Source organism: Centropristis striata, chromosome 6, assembly GCF_030273125.1.
Source record: "Centropristis striata isolate RG_2023a ecotype Rhode Island chromosome 6, C.striata_1.0, whole genome shotgun sequence".
Taxonomy (NCBI): domain Eukaryota; kingdom Metazoa; phylum Chordata; class Actinopteri; order Perciformes; family Serranidae; genus Centropristis; species Centropristis striata.
Genome location: NC_081522.1, coordinates 5,430,399 through 5,445,848, shown reverse-complemented (window position 1 = coordinate 5,445,848; position 15,450 = coordinate 5,430,399). Strand labels below are relative to the sequence as shown.

Sequence of the window (15,450 nt, the reverse complement as noted above, 5' to 3'; positions counted from 1 at the left end):
ATGATGAACTGCGCAACATGGGCGTGCTGCCGTTATTTTTTTTTAGTCTACATCAATCGTGTGGCGGTTTAGCTATTAAAAGCTCCTGGTCTCGTGAAACTACAGACAACTCTTCTTGATTTCTTGAGAGGAAATACAACTAGAATCACAAGAAAAAAGGTAAAATATATATAAACATGACGTTATGAGATATTTCATTTGGAAACCACCCAACAATGACTCTACAAGAGAATGGCTCACTTAAAGCTCATTTTGCCTTTTGCCTTTATTTGAAAAGAAACTTGTTTACTGTATGGTTTTATAGTGCGAGGATTTTTGGAGATAGAACTACAAATAAAATGCTTTGGGCAATGTAAACAGGAAGTGTGATACGTGCGCAAGATAAGAGTGGTGCCGTTATTTATTTATTTTTAGCTTGTTTACGTTTAGTCTACATTAAAAGTGTGCCGAATTAGCTATTAACAGCCCATGTTTGCGGTGTAAAACTACAGAAAAGTGTCACTTGGTTGATTGGATCCTGAAGAAAACTTGATTATTTCCAGACAAGTTCTGAAGTTAAAGGGCGCGTCTTTTTTTCTCTAATTTCTCAGCGGATTTCTTTGGTCGTATACTCATGTTAATGAAGTGTAAATTATACTTAATGTTAAAATATGTGGATAATGTCTGTGTGTTCGGGTTTGACTGAGTTATGACTCTTAAGAAGTGGGAGTTTAAGTGCGTGTGTCATAGCTTTGTTCAGACAGGAAGGAATGTAGGCTGGTACAGGACCTGTACTCCAACTTCAGCTCTAACCCTGGGCAGGGCCAGCAGAAAAAAAAACTAAATAACTTTTTTTTTAAACCACATAATGACCAAAAAGGACACAAAATGACTGAAAAAACACTAAATTACTTTTAAAAAAAGAAACAAAATGACCAAAAAAGACACAAAATTATTTTTAAAAAGACACTAAATGACCAAAAAAGACACAAAATTGCTGAAAAAACACAAAATTATTGGAAAAAAGACACTAAATGACCAAAAAGACACAAAATGACCAAAGAGACACAGAATAACCAAATAATACACAAAATTGTTTTTAAAGACACAAAATGAGCAAGAAAAGACACAGAATCATTAAAAAAAAGACACAAAATTACCAAAAAAAGTAATTAAAGGGACCTTCCACACACAATACGGTAAAGTGCCATTCATATAAAACATTAAACTTTCATATCAAGGTGGGGGCCACAAAATATCGTCACGAGGGCCGCAATTGGCCCGCGAGTTTGAGACCCATGCTCTAGCCCATTTGGTGCCCTAAGCGAGATCCATCCCCACCGTTTTATTTGAACAACAATGAACTTCCAGTCACTCTTCTCAGCATGTGTTTCAATTACATTTCAAGTAAATTGTACACACCTGGTAGCCTGGGTACACACCTGGACTTCCTTGCAGCAAAGGCATCTATTGTGTCATTAAATGACACCTGCCTAGACACCTTGCGGTTTATGCTCATCAGTGTAAACGCTCCTGAGACATGGTGGGTCTCAGGTATGTTTTAATGAGCTTCAACTTGGAGAAGCAACTCTCTGCAGCAGCAACTGTCACTGGAATGGTGACAGCAATCCTCAGGGCAAACCACACCTTAGCAGACAGGGAGGGCCGGTCAGCAGGGTCCAAAGGTCCTGCCTTGTGTCCTTCAGGGTGTGTTGACTGGGTGTCATCAGGCTGTTGAACAGTGCATGCTGTGCTTGTTCCTTCACCTGCAAGCAAATCAAACACACATGCAAATACAGATATTTAATCCTTCAGTAAGGTCACACAGTGATTTAGGTCTATGTCTAGTACCATCAGGTTGAATGCACTTATTGTAAGTCGCTTTGGACAAAAGCATCTGCTAAATGACATGTAATGTAAAGTAATTTACAAATTACAGCACACCAGGCAACAAACAGATCTGAAGCATAAATTATGAATAACCATAGTATTGTTCAGTAATGTGACTGCAGCTGTAACATGCCATTATATAACTCATCTGCTTTAAGCTGAATTTCAGATGTGGGTAGTGAGGTTGATGTGGTTGCGCTGCTGCTACATGGCGCCTGACTTGTACCTGTATTAAAAAATCTGTTGTGTCTGTAGCTGTGTCATTCTACTTCAATTAATAAATTAATCAATAAGGTTTGATATGAAGTAGGTACTGTACAAATAAACTTAAATTTTATTCGGCTAAAACCTAAATTCACTGTAATTGCTAACAAGCTTGGACCATTCGGTCACAACAACAATAATGATAATAATAATCATAATCATAACAACAACAACAACATAGCAGTGTGTAAGACACCACAAACAATTGGCTAAACTTACATGTTTCAGAGAGTGGTGTGGATTCTGCATCAGACGGCCCCTCTCCAGCAGCTGTTAGGGGTGTCTGGAAATACTTTTTGAGCGCATCTAGACAGATATAGAGTAGATTAATTTATTACTGTACATGTTGTTGTAGTACATCACAGACTCTGGCTTTGCCTTCGCCCCTAAAAGTGCCCACACCCGCATGCACGGTGCTCAGGATGCAGACGCCCTTCCTCAGCTTTCCATGGTATACAGTCAGAGTCGCATCACCACATTTCAGCACCTTTCTGTTGAACAGCTCCGCTTGCTGTTTCACGGAGGGGAGAAGTCCCCTTTTTTAAAAGTTTTTGTTTGCCCATGGTGCCAACCAGGCTATATAATACAACTGTCTATCTATTTGATTATTAACTTAGAAGTAAATTTGCAAAGAAGCACAGCTGGAGACCGCTAACAAAGTTAGAGACAAGAGAGACAATGAAAGCGCAAACAGCGCGAAAAATGTGCTTTACTGTGTTAAACTAGCGTTGCTTTATTTCAACCTAGCTAGCAAGCTGTCCAACCGCCTTCATCTCTGTGTGTGATGCTGCCTCCCCAGCAGACTGCAGCATAAAACAACACACTACCACCACAGACTGATAAAACATCTGCAGCATCTTACTACAGATGTCCAGAGATCTGAGCTTCAACAAGAAAAAGAGGCGGCTCTGCCCCTTTTTGTAGAGAGCGTCTGTGTTTAGGGACCAGTCCAACTTATTATCCAGGTATACACCTAGATACTTCGAACTTGGCACCACCTCGATGTCCACCCCACAGGTATTCACTGGCTGAAGAGGGGGCTTGAGCCTGAGGAAATCTATGATAATTTCCTTAGTCTTTGAGGTGTTCAGTAGGAGATAGTTCTTGTGGCTCCAGTCACTGAAGGCTTTTATTGTTGTAGAAAATCTTTAAAGAAAACACTTGACGAACAGATAGATTCGAATCACAGCCTTGTGCGGGATTTATTTAGCAGACATTAAAATCAGATGATACAACGCATCCAATGGTCAGAACAACTCTGCGAGACAAGACCCAGTTTCTCTCTTTTTACTTTGCAGGTTGGTGTGTCATTGTTTCTGTGTTACTAAGGGTCAACGTCCTGTAATTTCCTGTTATGAAGAACACTTGATATAAGAGCACACTTGGGATTTCCCAAATCCGAGCTGTTCATATTTCAATCAAGCAGAAGTTTCCTGTAAAGAGACTGTGACTGTCACAGATTTCTGTGTGATTATCAAAACATGTTTGATGCATATTTAAACTGCTATATGTCAGATATTTTAATACATCTTCAAATTAATTCTACGACATTATCAGATCCCTATATTCAGATTCCTGTCCATTCCTGATACACGCCACAATAGCAGTGTCGTCTGAGTACTTCTGGATGTGGCAGGACTCAGAGTAGTATTTGAAGTCCGCTGTGTACAGTGTGAACAGGAATGGAGCCAGAACAGTGCCTTGTGGAGCCCCTGTGCTGCTCATTAATGTCCCAGAAACACAGTTCCCCAACATACTGTGGTCTTCCTGTCAGGTAATCTGTGATCCAGGAGATGAAGGAAAGGTCCACTCCCATCTCTGTCAGCTTGTTTTTGAGTATGTTGGGTTGGATGGTGTTGAATGCGCGTGAAAACTCAAAGAACATGATTCTCACATAAGCACCAGTTTCCTCCAGATGAGCAAAGGCACAGTGAAGCATGTAGAGGACAGAATCATTCATTCATGTGTTGTTTGTATGCAAACTGCAGGGGGTCGAGTTTGTCTTTGACTATTGTTTGATTATTCTAGACGTTTGTTTATTTTGATAATTTTGTTTTGCTAGTTAATTGTTTAGTTTAATAATCATTATTGTTTAGCATATTAGTTTATGTATTATTTTTGTATTTTATGGAATTTGGGTTGGCACCATGGGTGCCTGATGTTATATAGGTAGAAGGGTAAGCAGAGGGCCTGTGTTTTTTTACCAGCGCGAAGAGAGGCAGCAGGAGCCATGTTTCTTTGTTCTCTTTGTTTGCTTGCTCGCAATGGATAAAATAAACCTTTTGGAACTAACAATCATGCATGGACTTAAGCTTCTTTGCCTGCGTACACCACATGCCCATGGTGCATCAGTGGCATTTTTTTGTTATTTTTTCGGACAAAATTGCCACTACAGTGATCTTTTTTTTCCAGTAGTTGATTCAAATGTCGCTTTATGTGAACGCTTACAGAGCCTGAAGAGGAAACCCTGGGTTAACTGAGAAAGTTGATAACCAACAGTGAGACAAGGAGAGGATATCCTGGGTATGTTGAACTGCTGATGCTGTTAATAGATGATTTATTCAGTTTATAAAGTTATTGAGTGTGTAAGGAATGTCTGTCTCCCGGAGACTGAGTGTGAAAAGATATAACTCGCCTGCCAAGTTGAGCAACCGCCTGGACTCTAGTCTTTCGAAAAGGAAGGAAATGTGTACAGATCAGTGAGCAAAATCAAAAGAGGGCAGGAAGAGATCTGACACCCCACAGTACTCTGAATATTATCTCGTATTTTTGAGCCAAAACAGCTTTTTTTCCAGATTAACATTTACAACTGCTCAGCAGAGATCCTCTTCTGCTGCCTTCACAATCTGTCAGAAAGTGAATGGATGCTGGTCGAGGGTGAAACTGTGACCTCTTTGTCTGCTCAGTGTTGACGAATGAAATGACCTTTGTCTGCAGGCATCTGTTAACTTGTTGTTAACCAGAATCTGCAGCTGCCCGGGGACTGACATCACCTGCTGCACGAACACTTCATTCACACTTTACTTGTGTATATATATAAAGATTGATATACAAAAAAATAAATAAATAAATAAATAATAATAATAATAATAATAATAATATATATATATATATATATATATATATATATATATATATATATATATATATATAATATTTTTTTTTTTTTTTAATTTACAGAATTTTTAAAAAAAGTGAAATTGGGGATAGTTTTTGTTATTTTAATTTTCCGTATAAAATGTACCATATATAATCAATAATATGTATGTATAATTACATTTTTACAGTAAATGTTGATATTATTAATTTTGCACAATATATAATCTTGAATTCAAGCACATAAAGTTAACAAACTCTACAAAGGTAAAATAAATGCATTAAAGATTATGGTTTATCATTACAATACTTCTAAACAAATACAAATTTAGATTTGTTGGATATTAATTATGTTCAGTTTTGGTGCATCCTTCTAAATTATTGGTTACACATAATTTACGGTCTATAGTTACAGCCATGTCTTTTGCCAATGTGTGCATATAAAAACATACCCCTAAAAAGGTTCTAAAAACGTTCCTTCTTTCATAGATTGTATCACAGATATGTTTATTGTTGTATTTAGCATTCATTATGTCATTACTGTTTAGTGTGGTTTTGCATCTAAACTCCCTTCTTTCCATCACAGCTGAAGTTGTTCCTGATTGGCTTCCTAAAGAATTACAGACTTCCATCCAATCAAACAGCATCTGAAGTCTTCATTCAGCTTTGGTGAGTTCAATGTGAAAATGTTTGCACATATTATACGATAAAAATGTAGGAGAGCAGAAATTGTCCAACTAAACTTGCATGGAAGCAAAAACTCTGAATCATTTTTGACATGAAATATTTAGTTTTACTTTTAAGTCCAGAAAAAGTATTCCTTATGGCTCCAAAATAAGGTTAAAGGGGACAGAAAAACAAACTATCGTGTCATGTCAACCTCCATTTGTTGGTTGTTTGTTTATCAGATTCATTCTTCTGTGTTGACATCTTTTGAAAGTGAAGTAGTTTTAAATAAGAAACAAATGTTTGGATGAAAAGGCGTCCATGCTTCAGACAGCAGCTGGATGCAGATACAGTCACTCCTCTGTGTGCAGCAGCTGACCGTGCCGTTCGTCACACCCTGGGACTGATACATGACAAACACATCCACCCTAACCAAACCCCAGCAGAGAAATGTCTGTTTTTTATATGTGTCATCACACTCGCAGTCTGTGACTCTGCATTGTGGCAAAAACGATGAGAAAGTCTATAAAACACACAACCTTCTGCACAATGTGATGATATCAACAAGACTATTTTAGAATAGATTCAATAAGTTAGTCAATTATCTGTACAGTCTCTCCATCTCCAATAAAATAATTTTAAAAACCTAATGCATTTCTAAATAAAGTAAAAACGACCTACAAAAACAACCAAAGTAAAAAATTACTTTAAAAAACTGCTGCCGGTGTGTTTTTAGATAGAGGATACAACAGGTTGGTTGGTTGGTTGTTTGGTTGGTTGGTTGGTTGGTTGGTTGGTTGTTTGGTTGGTTGGTTGGTTGGTTGGTTGGTTGTTTGGTTGGTTGGTTGGTTGGTTGGTTGGTTGGTTAATTCATTTTTGCAGACTTTCAACTCATTAGTTATTATCTTTGTTCAGCACAAACTCACAGACTAAAAGTCTGACTTCCTTTTTTGGAAATTTAACGTCGTATGAAGCTGCTAGGAGGAAAAATGACAGAAGTGACCATAAAAAGTAAATAAATCTTGAGTAATATTCACTCAAAATATTGTAATAGAGCAGGTAAAGTTAGTGCAAATCACTATTAACCCAAATACAGTATATGTAAAAATAATAATAATAATAATAATAAAAGTGTAATTCAGTTTATGTACATGTTTCATTAAAACTTTCTGCCTATCTGTTAATCACTGGAAATATTAACAATTTGAAATTTTAAAAAATTCCTTTGGATAAAATATTGCATGGTCTACAGACTTCTGAAAGTCCCATATCAACTGGTTGTCCTTTGTGTCAGAAGTTATGATGAAATTGAGATGAACCAGATTTAAAGGTTAGGATTGTGGTGATTACGTCAGTGCGTGTTTCTGGAGCCTCCGAGGCGTCTGGAGCATTAAAAAAAACTGAAATGCCAATCCAACGCCAGAGTCTCCCACATCAGAGAGAGGACGACACACTGGGTCATGGCAGTAGTGGAAGGAGTTCTGTCATCTTTCATGTCTATCACCACCAGGGAAAGCTCTCTGTATTCCTCAGTATAGGAAATGTAAGTCTTGGAGCATTCTTGAGCAATTTGAAGCAAAGGACCGATATTTTCACAAATTAAACTTAGCTAATGATATTGATCGTTCCAATAAAACTTTAAAGGAACACTCCACCGTTTTTTCATATTAAAACATGTTATTCGGTCAAGTAAGACGAGTTGATACAGACCTCTTGCGTCTCAATGCGTGCACTCAATCGCCCTGGCGCGCGGCGCCACTTGGCTAGCACTTAGCTTAGCCCAGTTCATTCATTAGGATCCAAACAGATAGACAGTTAGAAGCGACCAAACTCCTCCACGTTTTCCCTATTTAAATACAGCTACACAAGTCGTGGCGCTACTCCTCACTCCTGAGGGGAGAAGATTTTTCAGGAGTGATGATATTACTGCTCCGAGTCGAAGTGCTCCCAAGTGCTATTCCGCCATACATTATAGTTATCCTTTTTATCCGCTTAGAAAAGCGCCACGTTTTATTTTGTGTCGCCATACTTGGTCGTTTAACTACTCGTGCAGCTGTATTTAAATAGGGAAAACGTGGAGGAGTTTGGTCGCTTCTAACTGTCCATCTGTTTGGATCCTAATGAATGAACTGGGCTAAGCTAAGTGCTAGCCAAGTGGCGCCGCGCGCCAGGGCGATTGAGTGCACGCATTGAGACGCAAGAGGTCTGTATCAACTCGTCTTACTTGACCGAATAACATGTTTTAATATGAAAAACGGTGGAGTGTTCCTTTAACCTCCTGAGACCCAAGCTTTTGTTTGCTATGTATTGATAGTTTCTCCTAAATATTTAGGATTTGTAGGACCTGATAAGTACAAAAACTAAGCAACAGGAAGTCATTTTTGAAAAAAATAATGGGTTAATTTTACTGTACAACACAATTAATTCACCAGTATATAAAACTTTTGATTTCCTTACATTTACACCCTCGCTTTAGAAGAACGACAGTTAAAGTCTATTGGTTCTCAAATGAGTACTTCCTGATTAGCAGAGCCGTAGCTTGTTGCTATTGCTAAAAATAGTCAAACTTGCACAGAATATCAAATTACAAACATTATGAAGCACAAATAAACAATTTTTAACCATAAAATCTGATCAGCTTTTGTACCTGGTCCACTTTTGTCTGCTGATAAGCTGTTGACTGACTTGACCAAGATGCTGCCATCTGATTTTTACACTGACTGATGTATTGTGCTTTTTCTAGTGTTTACTACTGGGGACAACATGTTATAGTTAAGCAGAATTAACCCTATAAAGCCTGAACCGTGAAATAATTGCCAGAAAATTATATTTTTTTAAAACTTGAGTATTTATTGAACCTGCTGACAAAAATAAATAAATAAATTTGCATATATGAATTTTAATTTGTATCATATTTGATACATCAGGTCCTTTTGTGCAATTTGATGCTCACAGTTTGTTTTTCTTGAACTAACAAAAACATAAAACCTAACATTTTTATCCTATTAAGACTTTCCTTTTAACATTTAATTCAAGCATGCAAGAAAAAAAATATGCATCTGCTGATATGAAGTTTTCACCCAGCAATGAACCTGTATCATTTTTGCTACATCTGGTATTTTTGTGCAATTTTTTTGCAAACAGTTTGTTTGTTTTTAATCTCCAACACATGTATACATCAGGTTTTTCAGGAAAAAAATATATCAGACTGATGATGTAGAGGTCTCAACAACATGTGTATAAAATGTGATACATTTGGCTTTATAGGGTTAAGTATAAGGTCCAGTAAACCTAAAATGTAATGTCCACATATGAGGACGCAGGGTCACAGGAGGTTAATGACATTATATAAGCCCAGCCCTGTGGGGGATGAGCACTACATGTCAACCAGCCTTGCTCACTCATTTACAGTTCTTCACAGTGTAGCTGCTTATTCTGACTCTGATTGGTTGCACAGAAACATAAGAGTTTCTTTTGACTGAATGTATTATTTGTTCAAATGAAATTTTCTTGAATCACAGGTCTAGAAAAAGTCAATCAACAAAAAGTTTGTTATTTTGGCAGATTTATTGACACGTGTACAAAATCACAGCATGCAAAATACATGCTAAGATTCTGCAAATGAAAAATAAGTTCCCAGCTGCTTATATAGAGCTGAATAGTGCAGGCATATTGTCTGTGTGTTTGTGGAAGTTGCATGTTGGCGTTGGCTTGAAAAACCCCTAAACTTTGTGCCAATTAAATTCTCAATGTGGATACCAGATGTTTGAGTTTTGCCTGCCTGAAAAGGAAGAGTAAAACACAATGTAAGATAAAAATCAAAAGTTAACATGAATTTACTATCACACTAATACAAAATAATATGAAACATATAAAATGTGGCCACTTAATAAAAAATAAAAAAAAATGTTTGAAAGATGCTAATTAGGTTAATGGGGGTCAGAGTCATACTGATCACAATGGAATATAAAGGTAATTATCACCATGTACATCAATATACAGCAAAGACATAATGTGACTATAGAAGACCTTTAAAGAGATGAAAAGCTGCATACATAAACACAGTGTACTGCAGTCATAATAAAGCCTCAGTGAGACGTCGGCCAAGTGATTGTTGGAGCAGGAGGAGGAGGAGGAGGACGTTTGGCCAGACAGGGAGTCTTTGTGGTGCGATGGACAAAGAGCTGTTCTCAGTTTACTGCCGCCTGCCTCACATGGTCACAGTGAGGCACATCGGACACCAAACCCAGACGGACTCCGACCTGACTCCTTCTTCTGTGTTGTGGTTTTATTCCTGGTTTTGCAGGGAGACGACATGAAGCACTGCCTCGGATTATTCCTGCTGCTCTGTTGTGGGATGCTTCATCTGGGTGAGTGGACCAGGACTCACACACATTAAGATAAAACGAGCTACATGCGTCTTTCACTTAGACGGATGTGTCCATGATGGGTTATTGCACAGGATAAAAACGATGCACAGCATTGTAAATTAAGCATTAGCACTTAGCATTTAGATGCATTATACAAATTGTAAAGTGTTATCTCTTTATCTCTTGTCGCTTTAATAATACATCCTATTGATTGTATGGCATATTATGATCCTGAACTCGAGTTATCAAATAATATTAGTGCAGTGAAGAGTGCAATATAACCCTCTAAGATGTTGCAGTAGAAGTATAAAGTAGCAGCAAATTCATGTACTAGTAGCATAATACAGAACAGAACCTGAGTAAATGTACTGCTTTTGGTATTTCTGAATTCTTGAATGTAAGAGGAATAAAATAAGTTAAAGTACCTCTTTTGTTGTTGGGATGTGACAGTGCGTTTCTGGAGAGCTGCTGTTTGTTTGCTGACTGTTTTTAGTGGCCCTTCTCCAAGAGCTGATTATTTTAAAATGCATCCTAAATACTTAGCAGCAGTGTTTGCTACTTCTGTCTGACCTATACCTAAACAAAAAGTTCAGGATATTGCTGTTATTTTTACTCTAAAAAAAGCTGAGCATTCAACATATATGGAGTCACAGGAGTGCCATAAAAGAGAATACATTTGAAAAAGAATCAGTAAATATTATAGATAAGTAAATAAAAAAATGAAATGATGAAATGTGGAAATTAATTATAATTATTCAAATTTATAGTCATTTATAGTATATAATTTTAATTATTTTTAGACCCTTTACATTTCCTTATTTTATTTATTTTTATCTCTATTGCTTTTGCTTTTCCTTGCTTTGTTTTTTTTTTCCAGATTTTTTTCTAGATTTTTTTCTAGATTTTTTTTCTGGATGTGTTATTTTTAATGGCACTCCTTGAACTTCATCATTAATATACTGGGATGCTACCAGGCGGAAACCTCCGGGTCTGAGCAGCGAGGCAAACCAGGAAGTGCTTAAAGCGGCATTCTACCAACAATTCCAACAGGGGGCGCTGACGGCGCTTACAGAAGTCTGTGGCTCAGTTTGTAGAGCTGTAGCCCACTGATCGGAGGGTTAGTGGTTCGATCCCCGACCATGACAGCCTACATGTCGAGGTATCCTTGGGCAAGATACTGAACCCCAAATAGCTTACCAGTGCTGCGTTCATCGGTGTGTGAATGAACTCCCAAAGGTGGCAGGTGTGCCCTGGTAGCCTGAACGGGTGAATGAGCGCACTCTATAGTGTAAAGCGCTTTGGATAAAAGCGCTATATAAGTGCAGTCCATTTACCATTTACCATTATCATTTCAATACAAAATGAGGCAACTTCTCACTTGATTTATTTACTTTTTTTAGGACAACACTATGGTCTCAATCACTAGAAAGAAGTATTTTTCGAGACAATATGATGTTAATTGTGTAAATAATGGCCCCATTTGGAAGAAAATAGATGATAAAAAATCGTATGAGTTGGGGCGTGGCTACTTTTGATTGACAGGTTACTAACTAGGCAAGCCGTCATCAGAATGGAAGAAAAGCAATGCGTATCCACAGCACTGTGTCAATAAAGCTAAAAAAATAAATTAAAATGTATGTTTACCACTTTCATCTCATAACTTTAATCATTTCACACTGTATTTTCACTTAATGACAGTTTATTTGAACATTTTGTTCATTTAAAAATGTCTTATTCAGCGTTTAGTTGTACTAACAGACAATCCAAGGAGTCTTTGTTTATTTTTTCAGGTAAGTAACGTATATTTTGTTTTTGTTTTTTGCTAGCCGAAATGAACATCCCAGTTAATGTTACATACGTAAAGAAAGATGGTGACGAATGAAACGTTGAACTCGACGTTTCAAACGGGCAGTCCACAAACCAGTAGGTTTGTGGTCACTATGTCCATTATTCATATACAGTCTATGGGTGCTATAAAAAAAAGGGTCACATGAGAATTTAAATCATTAATATTAATAAAAAGAATAATGGTCCAAGAGCATTAACATCTGCTATCAACACACTCTTGTCAATTAATGTATTTGCATTATACAATACTACCAGTAGGCAGCTAAGCATTTCCCAGATCCCCTTAAAAAATGTTATGGAAGTTGTTAATGGTGGAGGAGAATGCATTAATTTCACATTAGCATTTAGGCCACCTTAAATAACACCTTAATTTTGGTCAGTTTACTTTCTAAGACAGTGAAAAAGGAGATTACTTTTATCTCAGACCGAATTTTTCTCAGTTTAATGGTCTATTTATATGTTAAGATAAGTTAGTACCTGTAATTGTACACCGAGTAAAAAAGTTACAAGAAGGTATAATAAAATAATCTTAATAATAACTTAAATATTAGTGGTCTCATAAATCATTCAACCCCATTAAACTAACCTTTACTTTACCAATTTATGGACGTGTTTGTGTAAATATTCTCAGAGCCAGAGGGGAGAGACAAAAGTACATTTTTAATAAATAAATAATCAAATAAATATACTGTGGAAACTATATACATTAAGCAATAATTTGATAATTAGACATCAGATAGATAATCGATAAATTATTTCAGCTAAACTGATTACTATAAAGTTTTTATTTAATCCTTATTTCAATAATAATAGTAATTATAATAATAATAATTCATAACTTTTGTTTCATCATAGACTTTTTTTTCCAAATGCCCTTTTTTAAGTCACCTGCAGACTGCACGTGTGTGACTGCAGGGGGATATTTTCAGTTTGCAGAATTAATGTTTATCTGACAAATCTGTTAGATTTTAATCTTCACTACTGGAGAACGTGTTGGTAATGAACTCTTCTCTTTGTTCTTGTTCAGGTTCTGGACTTCGCTGCTACAAGTGCACTGATTACACGGGACACTGTGAGAAGGTGCAGGAATGCACATATGAAGACTCCTGCATATCTCTGAGTGAGACAGGTGAGCTGCAAAGAACTTTTACTCAATACTCAAGTATTTATTCCACTGTGTGTTACATTTATATATATGTATATACATATAAAATGTACTGAAATTTCTTCTGGTATGTCAACTTATTATATTATTAGACTTAACATTTCCTACCAATATATACATTTGAACAAGTTTTTTTCTTATTTCTCTTCTTCCTCCTCATATCCTAATTTTTTTCCTCCTCCTCGAGTCTTAGCCAATGACACAATGCGCAGAGGACAGAAATATATAAATATTAAATAACCAGTTGAAAAAAATACTACACATACTTGTACTAAAATGTATTAAAACCAATTCACTAAAATGTAGTAGTGACCTTAAAAATACAGTTATAATATTAACTTTTTGTATTATCATTGTTATTATTGTTTTATTATTATTAACAATAATATATTCATATTTATTATATTGTTTTACAATAACTCCCATATAATAAAATAAAAATAAAATAAAATATTTATATTAAAAATAAAATATTATATAATATTTTATTTTTAAATTTTTATAAATAATATAAATAAATACATTTTTATAAATAATATTTATATTAAAAATAAAATATTTCAGGACATTTTATTGCTTAGAAATAATTAGGCAATTATTAATCATTAGTCAACAAGAGGGAAAACATTTTCACATCTCTGTCTGTTTGTGTGTGTGTGTGTGTGTGTGTGTGTGTGTGTGTGTCTGTCTGTCTGTCTGTCTGTCTTTCTGTCTGTGTGTGTGTCTGTCTGTCTGTCTGTCTGTCTGTCTGTGTGTGTGTGTGTGTGTGTGTGTGTGTCTGTCTGTCTGTGTGTGTGTGTGTGTGTGTGTGTCTGTCTGTCTGTCTGTCTGTCTGTCTGTCTGTCTGTCTGTGTGTGTCTGTCTGTCTGTCTGTCTGTCTGTCTGTCTGTCTGTGTGTCTGTCTGTCTGTCTGTCTGTCTGTCTGTCTGTGTGTCTGTCTGTCTGTCTGTCTGTCTGTGTGTGTGTGTGTGTGTGTGTGTGTGTCTGTGTCTGTGTGTGTGTGTGTGTGTGTGTGTGTGTGTGTGTGTGTCTGTCTGTCTGTCTGTCTGTCTGTCTGTCTGTCTGTCTGTCTGTCTGTCTGTGTGTCTGTCTGTCTGTGTATGTTTCCCTCCAGGTGGGAAGACCATCCGTCAGTGTATCAGGTACACAGACTGCGATAACTCTCGTCTCAGCCAGATGTTCCCGTCGATCTCGGGATTCAACTACCGCTGCTGCAACAGCGACCTCTGCAACTCCAGCAACGCCGTCACCACTGCGGCGCCAGTCCTGGCTCTGGCTCTGGCTCTGGGGTCCCTGCTGAACGTCTGCTTGGGATGGATCTAAAATGAGTTCATTTAGATTTAATGTCTGAAGTTCTGTAAAGTTAACATGAACTAAACAGTGTTGTTTGTGTTTAGTCGTCTGTGACACTTACAGGTTCTCAGGTCAATAACTCATGAGTCATTACTCTTATATTTTTTAAAATTGCACTAATTAAACAATAAATATAAGAGAAAAAGAAAAAGGTTCTTTCTTTTGTTTGTATTTTTGCATCAAACTCATATTCTGGTTTCTCCACAAACATAACCAAAATCCTAAATCACATTAAAGGAACAGTCTCTCAAATTATTTCAAAATATTGTTTTATTGAGGCTTTAAATCAGACATTTGATTATCACCTGTTATTCTACTACAATTTATTTTTATGATGCAATTGTTAAACATATATTCTTATGTTGAAAGTAGAAATGCAATAGTCAAGATGCATAGAATAGTGTAATAGTATTGTAACCGAATGCGTTATTGAGACATTGATATTTATTGAGAACATTTTCTGGTAACACGTACATATACACCCATACAATAACCCCTCCCTCTCTCTTTGCAAACAAGACAAATTTGAATCTCACTCAACTGATAACAATAACAGAACAGGATAAAGACAACAAAAAGGGATTTATTCATCACTTGTTGTGGCTTACTTTAGTGGAACATAAAATATGTAATAATCTACAGATGCTCTGGTTCAAAATGAGACCAAACTTTGGGTTTAGCCGACTGCAGGAAATGCTTTCTGCTATGTGTTTTGCTGTTGACCACTTGGAGCAGCTAGGAGTCAACAGACAGTATAAAACTGTCAATAAAATGGGTTTTCCAGGTAAAATGAAATGTCTTTATATCAATAAACAAATA

The 15,450-nt window shown here is 36.5% G+C and overlaps 1 protein-coding gene across 1 annotated transcript; it reads left to right on the top strand.

The window, feature by feature from the left end:
* Nucleotides 1–6: 6 nt before the first annotated feature.
* cd59 (CD59 molecule (CD59 blood group)) lies at nt 7–14,782 on the top strand. Its single transcript, XM_059334771.1, has 5 exons — nt 7–159; nt 5,816–5,898; nt 10,202–10,265; nt 13,141–13,242; nt 14,393–14,782. The coding sequence occupies exons 3-5, from the start codon at nt 10,211–10,213 to the stop codon at nt 14,599–14,601; spliced, it is 366 nt and encodes a 121-aa protein (XP_059190754.1). The 5' UTR covers nt 7–159; nt 5,816–5,898; nt 10,202–10,210; the 3' UTR covers nt 14,602–14,782.
* The last annotated feature ends 668 nt before the right edge of the window (nt 14,783–15,450 follow it).

Excerpts from the sequence above, each read along its gene's own strand:
- cd59 (XM_059334771.1), top strand. The coding sequence starts at position 10,211 with ATGAAGCACTGCCTCGGATTATTCCTGCTGCTCTGTTGTGGGATGCTT. Across the intron at positions 10,266-13,140 it reads TTGTGGGATGCTTCATCTGG|GTTCTGGACTTCGCTGCTAC; the intron begins GTGAGTGGACCA and ends GTTCTTGTTCAG. Across the intron at positions 13,243-14,392 it reads CATATCTCTGAGTGAGACAG|GTGGGAAGACCATCCGTCAG; the intron begins GTGAGCTGCAAA and ends GTTTCCCTCCAG.